The sequence below is a fragment of the Tursiops truncatus genome, chromosome 15, assembly GCF_011762595.2.
Source record: "Tursiops truncatus isolate mTurTru1 chromosome 15, mTurTru1.mat.Y, whole genome shotgun sequence".
In the NCBI taxonomy this organism is placed as follows: domain Eukaryota; kingdom Metazoa; phylum Chordata; class Mammalia; order Artiodactyla; family Delphinidae; genus Tursiops; species Tursiops truncatus.
In genome coordinates, this window is record NC_047048.1 from 36387088 (window position 1) to 36403532 (window position 16445).

At 59.0% G+C, this 16445-nt stretch overlaps 1 protein-coding gene across 8 annotated transcripts in view; it reads left to right on the forward strand.

Moving 5' to 3' along the window:
- The first annotated feature begins 283 nt into the window (after window positions 1–283).
- PKD1 (polycystin 1, transient receptor potential channel interacting) overlaps window positions 284–16445 on the forward strand; it is a 47419-nt gene continuing 31257 nt past the window's right edge. For 6 of the 8 annotated variants that reach the window (XM_033839620.2, XM_033839624.2, XM_073792430.1 and 3 more), the window contains exon 1: window positions 289–725. In XM_033839620.2, the coding sequence (XP_033695511.1) occupies window positions 511–725 (215 nt within the window). In that variant the 5' untranslated portion in view covers window positions 289–510. Of the gene's footprint in view, window positions 726–16445 lie in introns of all 8 variants that reach the window. The other 2 variants (XM_073792432.1, XR_012326144.1) reach the window with 2 other exon arrangements.

A 16445-nucleotide genomic window follows, 5' to 3' on the forward strand; every position in this document is an offset into this window, starting at 1 on the left:
GGCGCACGCGGCGGGGAGGGGGAAGAGCGCAGACCTAGACTGCCCTCCCTGGGGAGCAGAGCCCGAGGCCCGGCCCACTGCTTGTGCGAAGGGAGGAGCTCCAGGCGCCCCGCCCATCTAGCCCCGCCCCGCAGGCCCCCAAGCTGCAGAGCGAAGGGCGGAGCCTTGGGGCGACCCGCCCTGGCGCTCGCCCCTCGCCGCGCCCAACAGGGCGGAGCAGGGGGCGGTGCCTAAGGGAGCCCCGCCCCGCGCCGCGCCGGGAGGAGGAGGAGCCGACGGCCGGCCCGCACTGCAGCGCCAGCGCGCGAGCGGACGGCTGCGGACTCAGAACCGGGCCAGAGTGCCGAGCGGGCGTCGCGCAGGCAGACAGGCCGCGGCCGCGCCGCCGCCAGATCCCCCTCCCGCGCCCAGCCATGCCGTGCGCGGGCCCACCCTGAGCCGAGGCCTCCGAGGCCGGGCGGGCTCGGGGCCTCGGGACCGGGCCGGGGCCATGCTTGCACTGCCCTGACGATGCCGCCCGCCGCGCCCGCCCGCCTGGCGCTCGCCTTGGGCCTGGGCCTGTGGCTCGGGGCGCTGGCGGGGGTCCCCGGGCGCGGCTGCGGACCGTGCGCGCCCCCCTGCCTCTGCGGCCCGGCGCCCGGCGCCGCCTGCCGCGTCAACTGCTCCGGCCGCGGACTGCGGACGCTCGGGCCCGCGCTGCGCATCCCCGCGGACGCCACAGCGCTGTGAGTAACCCGCCGCCCGCAACGCGGGCCGGGCGGTTGCCATGGCGCCCGGCGGGCGCAAGGACTGGCGGCTGCCGGGGCCCGGCGGGGCGCGGGGCGCCTGCACCCTTCGGGGAGAGGCCGGCCGGGCAGGCCGCCGGCCTGGCGGGCCTCACAGGGCGTGGGCGCGTCCCCGGCCTCTAGAAGGGGAAACGGAGTGCGGGCCAGGCCTCTCCCAGGGCGAGGCTCCAGCGCAGTGAGGTCGGCCCGACTAAATAAGGAAAACCTGGGACCGGGGCCGGCTCTCAGCCCGCCTGGCCTCAGCCAGAGGGAAATAGGAAAATACCGGATTCTGTGCAGGCAGAGACATCGCACAACCCGGTGGGGCTCCGCTAACGCCAGCTGACTGGGGGCCTGTAGCATCGTGCGGAGGCGGGGCGGGAAGGTCTCTGAAAAACACTTAAACTCTAATTAGAGCTTAATAGGATGCAGCTTGGCCTGGGGGCATACCCAGCACTTGGGAGCCCAGGAGTAGGAAGCTAGGAGGTGGAGAGCTCTATCTGGGATGACAGGGAAGGCTCTCCGGAGGGGGTGGACAAGAATTTGATGGATGTGTAAGAATTGGCCTGTTATTTGAGGGGTAGGAAGGTGGGTTTAGGGGAAGGGAGGAGAGAACCATGTGTGCAAAGGACTGGAGGCTGGACTTGGTCGAACGTGGGTGTAGGGGTACACCTCCAGTGTGGCAGCTGTGGGGGGAAGGGGTAGTGTGAGGGAGTGGGAGCAGGATGGGTGGTGGGCTGGCGTCATGAAGGGCCTCATTTGTGCAGTTTAGCGTTCTGATGTTATCCTGGGAACAGTAGGGGGGTAGCATGCCCATGAAGGGGTTTAAAACGCTGAAAAGCAATTGTCAGGTTTGCATTTTGGCAGAAATAATAACAGGCAGTCTTTATGGAGAGCTTGCCTCCAGCCCGGACCTGTGCCAAGCTCTGGTTGTGAACTGTCACACATAACCCTCATCCTAATCCTCTGAGGTGAGGTACAGTGAAGATGCCCATTTTACAGATGAGAAAACAGCCCAGAGGTGATGGTGATGTGATTTGTCCAAGCACAAGTAGCAAGTAACAGCCAGTACATGGCAGAGGCAGGGTTTGACTGTGAGGAGGGTTGGATTGAAAGGGATTCAGGGGACTGAGATTTTCAGATGGTTGTCCCCAGAGATGGGGACAGGCTCAGGGCCTGCTTATCCACATCCCTCCGGCCCCGTTTGGGTACTTGCAGACACCTAAGCCAGGACTCCATCACTCCCTGGCTGCATGCTGGAATCCCTTGGTGGGGGTTTAACATCCCCAGGCTTATTAAACCTGGGATTTGGTTTTGTAATGTTCCCTGGGTGACTCCAGTGTGTGGCCACCTTTTATGAGGAGGACCCTCATGGCCAGTGTTCAGACGAGTTTGGATGTTGGCGGGTGGGGCAGGGGTGGGTGCTTTTCCTGGATGGGTCCTCCTTGGGGCTTTGCTGGGGGTTGGGGCTGGGGGCTGGGGGCAACCAGGTTCTCCAGGGGCAGCGGCTGGGAGCCATGGGGCCACGCTGTCATCTTGCTCCCTGCCAGCTTAAGTGTTTGCCATCACGGCTGTCTCTGTGGAGGTGGGCTTCTGGCCTGGAGCCAGTGCCTACACAGTCGTTTTGGATCCACGCCACTCCTTGTTTCTCAATGCTGTGAGTAAGGTTACATACATCTCTCGTGGGCTGAGAGCTGCTGGGGGGTCAGGCCCCAGCTCCTGCTGGTTATTCCCGCTTCCTCATCACCTGGCGGCGTTTTGGCGTCCAGGAGCTGTCCAGGAAATAAACGGCACTGGTAGCTTGGCCAGGGGCCCGCAGCAGGGTGCAGGCTCCCAGGCATAGCAGCGGAGCCTGAGCCTGTTGCCTTGCATGTGTCCCCTTAGGCTCTGGTCTTGGGTTTTGGAGGTCCAGGGAGCTGGTGGCCTGGCCTGAGCCAGCAGGATTCCCAGGGTTGCTGATCCTGCAGCATGTGATGATGGGACTCTGGGAGGAGGGGGATGGGGAATAGAGGAGACTTCATGTTCTTGTTGACACTCTGAAGCTGCCTCTGGGAGATTTCCAGAGGACTGGGTGCAAAATGGTAAACTGGGCCCTTGGGTGCAAATGTTAAGGCCCCCTCACCCCAGTCCCTCAGGCCACCATCTGTGCTCTGTGGGCTGCCCCAGCCATTCTGCCTGTCCACCCTGCAAACCCCCTCCTCAGGGAGCAGGAGGTGGGTGAGGCTTCTCTTCTCCAAGGGAGCAGGGCTGAGCTCAGAGATGCCAGGGAGCCTCCCGGGTGAGGGTGTGCGTGTCCAGGGGCCCCAGTACCCCTGCCTCCTGGGTTTCACCAGCAGCCTCCTCTAGCGGGCTCAGGCCTGGCGTCTCTGTCATCAGTGTCTCGCAGCCACGCCTCCATTTGAGACTCCTTGGCCAGCCTGAGGTGTGGCAGGACAGCTGTGTCCAGACTTGGGTGGGAGGACAGGGGCTGGCTGGTGGGGGATTCGGGGCCCCTGGGCCTCGGCATGCAGGATAGCCCAGGAGTCTGAGACCGCAGCCTTTCTTGGGTTAAGTGATGCTGCTGGGAGATGACAGCCTGAAGAAGATGACGTTACTCAGTAAAATGTTGTTGCTCTCCTATTTTTAAAGCTTTTATCCTGGAGAGTTTGAACATACACAAAAGTGGGAGGAATAGTGTGATGAACCTCATGGACCCACTGCCCGGTGGCCTGGCCTACCCCTCCACACCTCCACCCCACCCCAACCCATTTTGGAAGCAAATTCCAGCCATCCTACTTTTGATCTGTAAGCATTTTGGAATGTATGGTGACACCTCGATCACACCTAAAACAGTGCATAATACCCTGATCACTTTGCATGTCCAGTGTGTTCAAATTTGTGGTTGTCTCAGTTTTTTTAGTAGATTGAATTAGGACCCAAATAAGGTCCACACAGTGGCAGTGCGGTTAGTTGATGTCCTTTAAATCTCTGTGGATGTGTAGGCTTTCCTTCCATCTGTTTCCTCTTGTGCGATTTATTGAAGAAACCGGCTCCGACGGCACCTTCTTTTGGATTGTGTCTCTGTGTGTCCCTCTGCCCTTGGTGTTCTTCCTGTACAGTGATGGTCGGGTCCAGAGCTGTGTTGTATGGTGAACCACATTTCAAGTGCTCGAGCCACAGAGCCAGCGGGCTACCATGTTGGACGGGACGGCATAGAGAGTTCTAGATGTGACAGCACTGCTCCAGGTGCTGTCAGTCATTTTCAGGTGTGGTTGCTTTTGGCTGACAGCTTTTCAGGTGATGTGAGCTGCTAATTTTGGCCAGGGGCCCAAAGTGGGCCTCGTACTGTCTTGTGAATGTTTGGGTCTAGGACTAGGCTCAGAGCAGGGACTCAATAGGCACTTGGTTTGCTGATTAAAATATTGGGGCCTTAGGGTCTTCCATTGGCTGGGGGCACCCAGGGCCTCGCCCTTCCTCACCTGTGCCCCTAAATAATAGGGGAATCTCTGGGCGACTCAGCCCCTGGGGCCTGCACAGGACATGGGTGTGAGGGAAGATGGACATCAGGGAGTAGACCCCTGGGCTTGGCGTGGGCCTGGCGTGTGTGTAACGTGTTAAATTGCAGGTGTCATGCACATGGCTGCCTTGAGGGCTGGCGGGGCAGCGGAGGGCCCTGTCTCTGGGCCCTCACCAGAGGGAGGGCCTGGCTGCTGTGTTCCTGGCCCTGTGCCAGGGGTCTTCAAGGCCCACGTCTCTGAGGCTTTTATGACAGCAGAGCTAGTGTTAAACCAAAAGACAGATGATAAGGAGGAGGCCATTTTGGAGGGGCTCCCTGGAAGGATCCCCAGTGTAGGTGACATTGAAGCCAAGACTCAGTGCTCACGCAGGAGTCATGCAGGGGCTGGGAGAGAGCGTCCCAGATAGAGGGGACAGCCTGGTAGAGTCTCAGAGGTGCCAGGTGATGGAGGGGCGGGCGGTGGGGCCTCTATCGAGAGAGCAGGGGGGCAGCATTGAGGGACCCAGGAGAGAAGCGTCATGATTGGCATCTTCTAGAAAGAACACTAGCTGGGGCGTGGAGACAGTGGGTTTCAGGAGGCCCTGGGTGTCCTGCGTACTCAGCTGGTCTCACCCTCACATTACCTGAGCTGCATATGATAGCTGGCACTTGGAAATGCAGACTAAGTGCACATGTAACATTAGTTTTGTGGTAAGACACAGACTGCAGATTTGTCTGAACTGTGGACAAGAGGGCACACACTGCCTTCTGTAAGGTCCCCTGGCAGGTCAGGCAGGTGAATGGGAAGGCTTCAGCTTCATCTGTGACACCTGGGGACACGAAGGGACCAACACCAGAGCATTTCCAGTGCCAGTAACCCTCAGGAGCCAGGCAGTAGCTGGGAGCAGTGAGGACAGCCACCATCCAGGAGGGTGAACACACCTGCAAAACGACTGCAGGGTGGGGAAAACATGCAAACCATCTATCTGATGAAGGACTTGTAGCTAGAATACATAAAAACCTTTATGACTCAATGCTAAAAAAATGGGCAAAGGATCTGAACAGTTCAATCTCCAAAGGAGATACACAGATGACCAATAAGCACATGAAGAGATGCTCAGTGTCTAGCTTTCAGGGAAACGCAAATCAAAATTACAGTGAGATACCATTTCATACCCACTGGGATGGCTGTCACCAAAAGACAGACAATAAGGAGTGTTGGTGAGAACGTGGGGAAATTGGAATCCTCGTGCACGGCTGGTGGGGATGTAGGATGGGGCAGCATTTTGGAAAACAGTATGGCAGCTCCTCAGAAGATTAAGCTAAGCATAGAGTTAGCATAGGGCCCAGCCATTCTCCTCTCAGGTGTATGTACACCCAAGAGACACGAAACCTACGTCCACACAAAAACTTGTACACAAGTGCCCGTAGCAGCATTATTCATAGTACCTGTAAGGTGGAAACAACTCAAGTGTCTATCAAGAGATGAATAGATACACAGAATGTGGTCTGTTCATGAAATATTATTCAGCCATGAAAAAGAATGAAGTACTGATACATGCTACAGGGTGGATGAGCCTTGAAAACATGTTCAGTGAAGGAAGCCAGACACAAAAAGCCACATGTTGCATGATTGCACTGATAAAAAATGTCCAGAACAGGCCAATCCATGTAGGCACAAGCAGACTAGTGTCTACAGCTGGGATGGGGGATGGGGGTGGGGGATGGTGGCCAAGCATTGTGGGGTTTCTGTTTTGGGGGATGAAGATGTTCTGGAATTAGATGGTGGTGGTGGTTGCACAACCTTGAGAATATACTAAAAACCACTGAATTGTAAACTTTAGAAGGGTGAGCTTTATAGTATGTGAATTATAAAACAAATCTCTGAAGAAAATATCCCAGGGGTGCACCCCACTTCTGCAGCCGCCTTGTCTTCTCCACGGTTGCCATGAGTGGGGACTCTCTGCTGAGCCCTTTTCTTGTGATGTGTTGCCCCAATGCAGTTGGGTTAGAACCACACTTGGTTCCATTTTACAGACCAGGAAACTGAGGCTCCCAGAGGTTGAGTCACTTCCTAGGGTCACGTGGCTGGTAGGTTGTGGCAGAGAGGTGATTTCATCAGCACGCTCTGGGACATATCCCTGGAACTGCATTCGGGGGCCTGGGGTACAGCACCAGTGACCTGCTTCGTCAGCAGACAGAGGTGGCGGTGGGGGCATCCCTGAGTGGGTCTGGGTTATGTTTGAATGGGACCAGGTGGGCTCTGGACTCAGGCCCCAGCTGCTTGCCTGGGCCTGCCCTCCCCAGCCCTTCCCACCAGCTCCCTCCTTGAAATTCCCTTGGCTGTCCGGGCTCTGGTCCTCCCCACTGACTTTCTATTTGGTTCCAGGAGGGAGGCAAGGAACACAGGAGTAGGGGACTTAGGCTCTGGGTCAGACCTGGTTCACATCCCAGCTCCTCCGCTTCCTGTATGACCTTGGCTGAGTCACTCGGCCTCTCTGAGTTTCAGTTGCCTCACCTGCAAAATGGGTACCATGAGTGGATGAACCTTATGTGGTTGTGGGGCGTCAGAGGTGAGGGTGTATGGTGCACCCACGGGACTCAGTTGATGGTGGCCACGATAATCATAACTGTTGTCAGAGTGGCCCCCCTGTCCCTTCTCTGTGTTCTCAGAGCCCATTACCTTATACCCAAGCATTGGCAGGAGTTGGGCCCCTAGGACCTGCCCTGCCACAGAGCAGACAAAAAGCCTGAGGAGAGGTGCCCCTGAGCTGGAGCACATGTGCCCGTGACTGTGTTGCTCAGACCAAATGCTGCAGCAGATGGGAAACGCACAGATTAGCCTTGGGCAGGCAGGCTCCTACACACCCCTTGGCACCCAGTCCAGGAGGCCCCATGTTCAGAAGCCTTCCTGCCTCCTCTGGTCTGGCCTCAGAGGTGACTTCAACGCAAAGCCAGGTGGCTGTTGGGATGTATCATACCTCGCATGTTTCTCTTGTGTTTTTATCTGTTTTATGCATTTGTGTGTTCGATGCCTTCATGTGTGGATGTGTAACATGGTGAAGTTATGAGGCATAAACCGCACTGTGAGCTCTCGTGTACACCTTGTTCTGTGCCCTGAGCTGATGAGGCACCATTGGAATCTGCGCACACTCGAGCTGCTCAGTGCTCCCCGTGGCTGCCCCGCTCACTGCAGCCCTCGAGTTGGCCCTTGAGGAGCTGACTGGTGCAGGCGCTTTCGGGTCAGGTGTGCCCAGCGTGCGCAGACTCGGTCTCCCTTTCCCAGATCTCTGCAGGCCCGTCCTGTGGCTTCTGCCTCAGAGGTTAGGTTCGGGCTCCTCTCCGGCTGCTCTGCCATCTTGTGACAGCTGGTCGGGTGGCGGTGCCGCCACCTTCGCCCCCCACCCGGGGGGCCTGTGCCATGTAGGTGGGTGTGTGGGGACCCTGGCTCCCGAGGGGGACCCCGGCTGGGGTTTGGTTTCAAGTGAGGAAGCCATTTTGGATGAGACACACATTTTCCTTTCCGGAACACTCTGCGGTGGCCAGCGCCACAACGGGAACCCAGCCGGGCCCAGCCCACCGAGTGCTGGAATGAAAACACCCTGCTCCGGCCGCGCTGTCTGGGGTGGCGGCCGCCGCCTGGGATGGGTGCGCTGGGGCTCACCCTCCGTGCTGGCTGGCCAGGCCACGTGCCTGCAGTCTCGCTGTCGGGCAATCGCAGCTGGAAAATGCGGCTCACGTCCTTTCTTCCCGGAACACCTCGTTCTTTATGGCTTGGCAGCTGTCTCTGCCGAAGGGCCCAGTGGTACCCAGCCGCCCATGCCAGGGAGGGGGCTACGTTTGGGGACCACAGTGGGCAGGGCTCTTTCTCCCTCTGAGGTGCCCATGGGCCCAGGCCTGGCAAAGTGTGTCCCCAGTTCTAGCAGGCCTGGAGTCCACTCTTGGATCCTATGGGGCTGCCCTGGAAAGGGCTCTGTCCTGAGGCGGGGCAGAAGCCAGCCTTGCCTTTTGGCTGAGGCGAGGAATGAGGGCCAGTGCTCTGGGCAAGGCTAAAAGCACCCGGGGCCTCCAGATCCTGCACCTCTAAACTGAGCCCTATAGCCCAGTGGCCGTGCCCAGCGGCTGACTGGGTGACGGGATTGCTGGCCACGCTGGATGATGCTTCTGCCCCTGGAATTCTGGAGGCCATGTGCCGGCTCCCAGGCCAGGATGGGGAGAGCCCCAGCTACCTTTGTCCCTCACTGTTCGGACTCTTGGGAGCGACCACAGGGTGAGGAGGGCAGCCTCCTGGAGCCTCAGCGTTTCCATCTGTAGAAGGGGTCGGCGCAGCCCCTGCCCTGGCTGACTGTGACGGGCCAGAGTGCAGAGGGACATCCCAGCTGAAGGCAGCACATGGGCGCCAGTGTCCATGGGTACTGGTCCTTTTCCTCCCCTTGCCCTGAAGAGTGGCCCCAAATCCCCAGCTGCAGGTGGAGGGGCAAGCTGGGCCCTCTCCTGGGAGGGTCCCCTCTTAGCCCTTCGCCACCCCCTGCCCCCAGTCTTATTAATGCCCTGACGGTGGCTGCCTCTTTGTAGGCTGATCTGGGAAGGCCCCTCTTCGGGGCTCCCTTCCTTGTCCTGGCCTGTAGTTCCAGGGGTTTCCTGGGCAGGGGATGTCACCACACCAGACGCCTGTGTCTCATCCTGGTGATGGTTCAGTCGTGGGATGGCCACGCCAGGTGAGGGAGCCCATAACATGCTCAGGGAAACACAGGCCACCTCCTATTCCGACGCCCTGGGACAAGGCGCCAGGGGGCTCTCGCAGGCCTTTCCCTGTCTTTGAGGTCCAGACCCCCCTTCTGGGCCCTAGTTTGGCGCCAGATGGGGGTGGGTGGCTCGGGCTGGCCCCTCCATGCCCTTGCGCCAAGAGCCTGCCCCCTGCCCACCCCTGCAGCTCACCCTCTCCGCATGTTTTTCTTCAGATCGGCTCTCTCTCCAAAACTTGAATTCATTAATTTAAACATCATCATTTCCGCCCCTGGAAGCCAGCCTCTCTCACCATAAATAGAAGGGAATGAAGACAGAGTGAGGTTACTAGACTCAAACTGACCCACCCCGTCCCACTGCCAAAAGGAGCCGTTACCGCGGCGTCGAGTGGGGGCACTGGGAGCCGAGCATGTGGGTGGGGTCTGGACCAGCCTGTGGGGTCCCAGGGCACCGGGACCAGCCTGTGGCCTCTCATCCCTTCTGCCTCAACCTGGCTCCTGAGGGGATGTGTTGGGGGTCCCCCGTGGCTGGGCTGAGGGAAGCCTGTTTCCCTGGAGCCCTGGGGCCTCCATGGAGAGGACAGGGCAGCTGAGGCTGCATTTCTGGAAGCCCAGCGAGAGCGGGAAGCAGGAGCCCTAGGCCTCGGATGGGGAGTGGGGGGCCTTCTGCCGCAGCTCTGTCCTGTCCTGCCAGAGGGAGGAGGCAGCTGCTGGCTCGGGCAGAGTGGTTACGTAACATCTGCAGGCGGCCTCTCCGGAGCCCATTCCCCCCCAAGCCCTGTTTCCAGCGTGGCGGCCAGCGCCGGGTGGGGTGCTGGGCTGGGGCCTGGTGCTCGCCTCCACTGCTGACCACATGCGTCTGGAATGTGCAGATGTTTCCTTGGGGGCTCCGGCTGGCCCCCAGACCCCGCCTGGCATCTGGACTGGGGAGCAGGCACCCTGGCCACTCCCCCGCCTTGACAGAGAAGGAGACTGAGGCTGCTTGGGGCTGCAGGGCAGGGTCCTGGCTTATCTGCAGCCTCCGTTTCCTCAGCTCTAGGAGGCACTGCACTTGGAGCCACCCAGGGCTCAAAAACGACCTCTCCTTGGCCTCCACCTCACACACCTCTTCCCACTCGGCTTTATCTAACAGCCCCTTCCCCATCTCTCCCTGTTGGGCCCTGAGACACCCTTCCCTGCCCCTCTGCGAGAACTAGGATGTGAGCAGGGGCTGAGCCCTGTGTGGGGAGGTCAGGGGGAGCCACCATTGTCCACAGGATGGGGGCCCCTCAGCACCTTCCGCTGGACACCTCCAGCTTGGTGGTGGAAGCAGGGGTTCTCCCCCACCCCCAGCTCCTGCTCGGAATAGGAAAGATCGGAGCCAGAAGGACACACTCCCCCGGGAGGCTTGATGTCTGATTTGGAAGGCAGGGGGAGTTGGGGCAGCCCAGTGCTGGGGGCAGACTGGGCTCTCCAGTGACAGCTGGGCACTGTGGGAAGAGGAGAAGGAAGGCCCAGGTGTGGGGGTAGAACAGGGGTCTTCACTCCTCCCCCAACACACTTAACTGTCTCGGGTCAGGAGGGGGAACAGGAGGGGACGAGCCAGGTATGAGAAAGCCCCCATCTCCATCCAGTGCTGTGGGCTAGCCTGGTCCCTGGTGCCCAGGGAGGTGACACGTGTCTTGTGCTGTTGTGGGTGTGTGCCTGTTCCCAGGTGGTGTGTGTGGTCCCCAGGTCACCCCTCCCCCTGAGCTGGCCTGACCCCTCCAGACTTGGGGTCCCTGGAAGTTGCTGGCTTGGGCCTTGGAGGGGTCTGGGAGGGTCCACATGGCCAGAGGGTGGACCCTGCTTGGCCTAGGACCTCTTGGGTGCTGGCTCTCTTCCTAGTGGGGGCTGGCTGCTGTGGTGCTTAGCCAGCCTCTGCTGCTTCTGCCAGCTCTGCTGGGCTCCTTGCGCTCCTTTAGGTGGCTCCCTGGGCTTGCTGTGTTCCCCACCGCCCCGCTTTGTAAGACAGAGAGAACCTGAGTGGGGGGCAGGGCGTCAGTGACTATGATGATGTCACGGGGGGGTGCAGTGGAAACCCGAGGGGCTGGGGGTGGGATGGGGCTGGCCCACAGCAGCCTTGGCATTCCCCCAGAACAGTGACGGCAAAAGCAGATGGAGGGACTTCCCTGGTGGCGCAGAGGTTAAGAATCTGCCTGCCAATGCAGGGGATTGGTCCGGGAAGCCCTGGTCCGGGAAGATCCCACATGCTGCAGAGCAACTAAGCCCGTGTGCCACAACTATTGAGCCTGCGCTCTAGAGCCCGTGAGCCACAACTACTGAAGGCAGCATGCCTAGAGCCCGTGCTCCGCAACAGGAGAAGCCACCGCAGTGAGATGCCCGTGCACCGAAACAAGGAGTAACCCCCGCTCGCTGCAACTAGAGAAAGCCCGTGCACAGCAATGAAGACCCAACGCAGACAAAAATAAATAAATTAAAAAAAATAAATTTATAAAAAAAAAAGAATCCACCTGCTAATGCAGGGGACACGGGTTTGATCCCTGGTCCGGGAAGATCCCACATGCTGTGGAGCAGCTAAGCCCGTGTGCCACAACTACTGAGCCTGCGCTCTAGAGCCCGCGAGCCACCACTACTGAGCTCATCTGCCACAACTACTGAAGCCTGCGCGCCTAGAGCCCGTGCTCTGCAATAAGAGAAGCCACCACGATGGGAAGCCTGCGCGCTGCAACAAAGAGTAGCCCCACTCACCGCAACTAGAGAAAGCCCACGCGCAGCAACGAAGACCCAACACAGCCAAAGATAAATTTATTTTTATAAAAAAGCAGATGGAGATGTGGAAAAGTGGCTGTTCAGGGCCTTGAGGCCAGGTGAGGACTCCACCAGTGTCTGCCTCCAGAGGCCCTCCTCCAGTGTCCTCTCTGCACCCCCACCACACTGTTACCCGTGGCACGCCCCTTACGGATGCTCCGAGGCAGCCCTGGCCTGTGGTGATGCACCTGGCTTTTGTCCTGGTTCTGCCTTCAGGCTGCAGGAGCTTTGCCGGGCAGGGTCTTTCTCTGCACTGTGGGCCCTGACCAGACCCAGGTGAGTCCTGGGGAGAAGGGGCTCCCTGGAGCTGGGAGCATGGGGAGCACGTGGCCAGCACTCATGACGGGGTGAGGCTGTCTTCGTCAGTCGGGGGGAAAGCCTCCCGGGGGCAGCTGGGCCAGGCCAAGCTGGATAGAAGACTTAGCTGGGCCCAGGATGGCCAAGAGCCATGGGCCAGTAAGGCCAGGGATGATGGTGTCCTGCCAGGGTGGGCGTTGGCTGGGACACTGAGGTAGACCCAGCTCCCTCCTCCTGCCCTGGTTTTTCTGGCACCGCAGATGGCTCCCCGCAGCTGCCGCTAATGATGGATTTTCCAGAAAATGGGATGTGGAAAAACATTGTAGGGATTTTCCTTCTTTCCTCTTCTGCTTGAGGCCCTGGCTGGGGAGCTGTCCCTGGTGCCCCTGGTGGATGTCTCATGCTTGCACTCACCCTTGTGTCCCACTGTCCCCCAGTCCCCGTCTCTGGATCATCTGACTGCCTAGGGCTTTTGCTTCTGGGCCCCTGCAGCTCTACTTCTCAGAGGCACGGATTCCACAGCTGTCCTCCCTTTAGCCTCAGAGGAGCCCCTGCTTGAGTCTCACTGAAATTTCTCATGGCACAGCCGTCCCCACTTGGTGCGTTGTACTTGACATTGGGTGGAGTCTGTCTGCCTTTCCCTGGTCTCCTGGCCTGCCTCAACCCACCGCGGGGATGGTGTGGATGCCCCAGCAGCCCACCTCTGGGCACACATGCTCATGTGCAGTGGTAGAGGGCCTTGGCCTGTACTGGGAGACACCATGTGTGTGTCTTTTTTTTTTTTTAAAGCAGATGAGACTGTCCCAAATTGTTTATTAGGTAGGAGTTTTACAAGCATTGCTTCCGTTAGCAGTAACAGCAGTGCTGGAGAGCGTTATGCCTTCTCCAGGCTGCACCGCGAGAGCCTCACCGTGCTTTGGTGATCCGCTGGGTGTCAGGATTTCTTCTTGTAGCTTTATGGAACGGATCAGTGAGGATAAACTCAAAGAATTTGTATGTGGAATCTTCGCCAACCATTAAGAATCCAGGGCTCTGCGGCCGTGCATTGGCATCGTGCTCACTCCTCAGCAACAGACTAAAGGCTTTGAGCGAACTTCAGTGGCTTAACACAGTGATGCGCAGGCGCCATGGGCTCCCTTAGGCCTGGGCGGCTGCAGCTGCCATGACACACGCAAATCCTGTGTCTCCTATATCCTGCTGGGCCTGGTCTCCCAGTCTGTGCGCTGGATCGGCCGGCCGGGGTTGGGCGGGGCTGCTGTGGAGGGCACGGAGCACCCCGGAGGAAGGCCGACTGCTGCCTCCCCCACTGCTCTTGGCTTGCTTGTGAGCGCCCAGCTTGGCTTACCCAGTGGCACCGCCAGATGGAAGGGGGAAGCTAGGCTCCGTTGTGAGGGGCAGAGGTGACCCTGCCAGAGGGTCCTGTCACTATGTCCCCTGGCCCCCAAGGGCGTCTCTGCTTCTGGAGTTCCTGGGACCCATGCTCTGGGCATGGGCTCCCTGTCACGCAGCCTTTGGGGGAAGGGACCTGCGTGCGCGCGCACACACCCGCCAGTATCCAGATGGGAAACCCAGCTGTTCAGTGGGGTTGTCTGAGACCCCTGGCTCGGGTGAGTCGGGTGGAGCTCCAGCCTTGAGCCCACTGTCAGTGGACCGTGCCGCTTCTTGGAGTGGAGGAGGCCTTGCCTTGACCTCCCCGGTTGGTGTGGCTGCTGGCCCCCCTTGCCCAGCCCATCGCCGTCTGCTCCCCTCTGAAGCCCCCGCTCTAGGTCTTGCTGGGCATCCTGTCTGTCCCCTCCTGCACCGACTTTCTCCTGCTTGAAGAGCAGAATGAAAGTGTGGGAAATGGAGGGGCCTGCCTGCTCTCAGGAGTGGGGTTATTACCGTGCACCCCTCCAGCGCTTTCTTTAGAGTTTGAACAGTCACGGGGAGCGGGGGGACTGCATCTTGCAGCTGCGTTTCTCCTGCCTCTGTGGCTAAGCGGGGGTGTGAGCCACACCTGCTCACCAGCTCCTGTCACATCTCATGGGTGAGGGGAAAGACGTCTGTGCCTCGGGGCGTGCATGTGGCTGTGCTGGTGCCCAAAGCAGTTGAACTCTCAGGGCATGCGGCGTTACTGGGTGGCACCCACACTGCCGTTTTGCGCTTGTTGCCGGGATAGAGCCTTTGCCAAATCAGGTGTCCCCCCAGCCTGCACAGTCAGGCCACTGGTCAGAGCAGCGATGGGGCTGCAGGTCCTCTGGGCTGAAGCCTCCGTCCCCATGTGGTCCCAGCAGGAGCTGCAGCCCCAGCCCTGACCCTGTGGGACCCCTGTCCAGTCTCAGAGGTCCCGCTGCTGGGAGGACCCTGTCCCTTGCAGCTATGTAGCTCTTTTGACTGTGCCCGAGGTTCTACTCACAGCCGTTCTTGAGGAAGCCCCCGATTCAGGGGAGAACTTTGGTCTTGCCCACCTTTGCCCACCTACTGCCTGTACCCTCCTGCCTGAGGCCTTATGATTTGGAGGCTGCCTGTGGCCTGCTGCCTCCCCAGGCAGGCTGCAGCCAGCATCGGCTGAGCATGTCATGTCCACATGCCGTCCACTCAGTGCCAAGTCTCCCGATGGCTGCCCCCTATGCAGAGGGAGAGACCAGGCTCCCAGGGGTTAGCTGAGTGCGTCCAGTCCCCCTTTCCTCACTCCCTTGGTGGGGGCCAGAGGGGGACAGGAGCCCCTTTGGGCCTGGCTTCCCTCGTATCACCTGCAGGCAGGTGGTACCCCTCCAGAAGTCCCCCAGGTGGCCACCTGGCTGTGTTGGAAGCCAGGATCACGTGAGCAGCCTGACTGAGAACTGGCCCCCAGCCAGTATTTGGGTATAGGTGGCCATGAGGCCCCATGTGGATAGCAGGTCCCCAGGAAGGAGCAGTGGTCAGGGGCTGGGGTGGGGGCCATTTCCTGAGCCTCATTCCAGAAGTGGTCCTGGACATTGTGAGCCAGGCAGAGGTATCATACCAGGCATCCCAGCACCACCCCTGGGCATGGTCTTGGGGTCTGGGCTGGCACTCAGGCCCCTGGCTTCCAGGAGGGCCTTGTCTTCACACCAGCCAGTTCTTATTAAGTTCTTGTTGTATGTGGGGCAGCTGGAGAGAGCAAAACCCATTCCAGAGGGTGGCTGATGGAGCTGGGCTTCAGGACACCCCTCAGGCTGCCACGGGAGCTCGGATTAGAGGGACTGTGAAGTCTGGGCGGGTGCCCAGGGATGGGGGTCTGGACCAAGCTGTGGCTCAGGTAGGGTGGGGGAGTCTGAATGTTTTAGGAGCTGGGTTGACAGGACCTGGAGACAGATAGGCCTGGAGGAGGCATTGACAGGCCAGGGAAGGGCAGACCTGGTGAGAGGCATTCTGGGGACATCAGAGGGCCAGAGTGACACCTGGAAGGGCAGAGGCCCCAAGGGTGGGAGGCCCAGGCCTCGTCAGTTTGGAGACTATGGTGGGAGGTATAGACCTGTGGGAGCACAGGGAGGCCTGGGAGGAGTGGCGACTGGAGGTGTCCACTGAGTCAGGCTGGTCCAGGGTCCCTGCCCAGGAGGTGGACGGGCCGGGTGACTGGCCTCCACCTCTATGCCGGGCGGGGAGGTGGAATTGTTGGCTAGAGAGTGTATCCTCGGAAAGACTCGCGAGGGGCTGGGGTCATGTAGTCATTGGAGTGTAGTCACTGGTGTGTCACCACCACATCACCTGCACTGGGGGTGATGGTAGACAAAAAGTGCTGTTGTTCTGTTTTCATGGTGTTTCTCCAGTTATGAGACCGGGTGTTTTTCTGTGTATCTGTGACATTTGTATATCTTTCGTTAATCTTGCCTATTTTCATCTTTAGCCTTTTTTTTCCCCCTGGAGTAACTTGCTTTCTTTATGGTTTGTTAACAGCATATGTGGAAAGGGGATTATGGGCCTTTAATCCATCATCTAAATTGCTAGTGCTTTTCCCAGCTTGTAGTTTGTTTTCTGATTTTGTGATATTTTGTGTGTAAGTTGCATGTTTTTGTGCAGTTGGATCTTTCGGCTTTTGATGTTTTATTTCTGCTCATAGTTTCATGCTTTGAGAACCCGTGACTCTTCTCCCGTGTCTTGCACCATGTTCGGTTCTCTGATATGGTTCTGTTGACCTTGAGGGCCTGGGATTATGGAGATCCAGCTCTAACTCTGGTGCCCAGACCCCAGAGACTTAGCATGGGCTGTCAGTACTGCTCTGCTATGGGGTCGTCCACCAGAGCCCCCTTCCCGTTTGTGTGGTCTGTGCCACATTCCCCCCACCCTCCAGCTGGTAGCAGCTGGGCCCCTGGCCCTGGAAACCCCTGGGCTTCCTTGTGTGTTCTGAACCCTGTGTGGAGGGGTGAAGCCTGC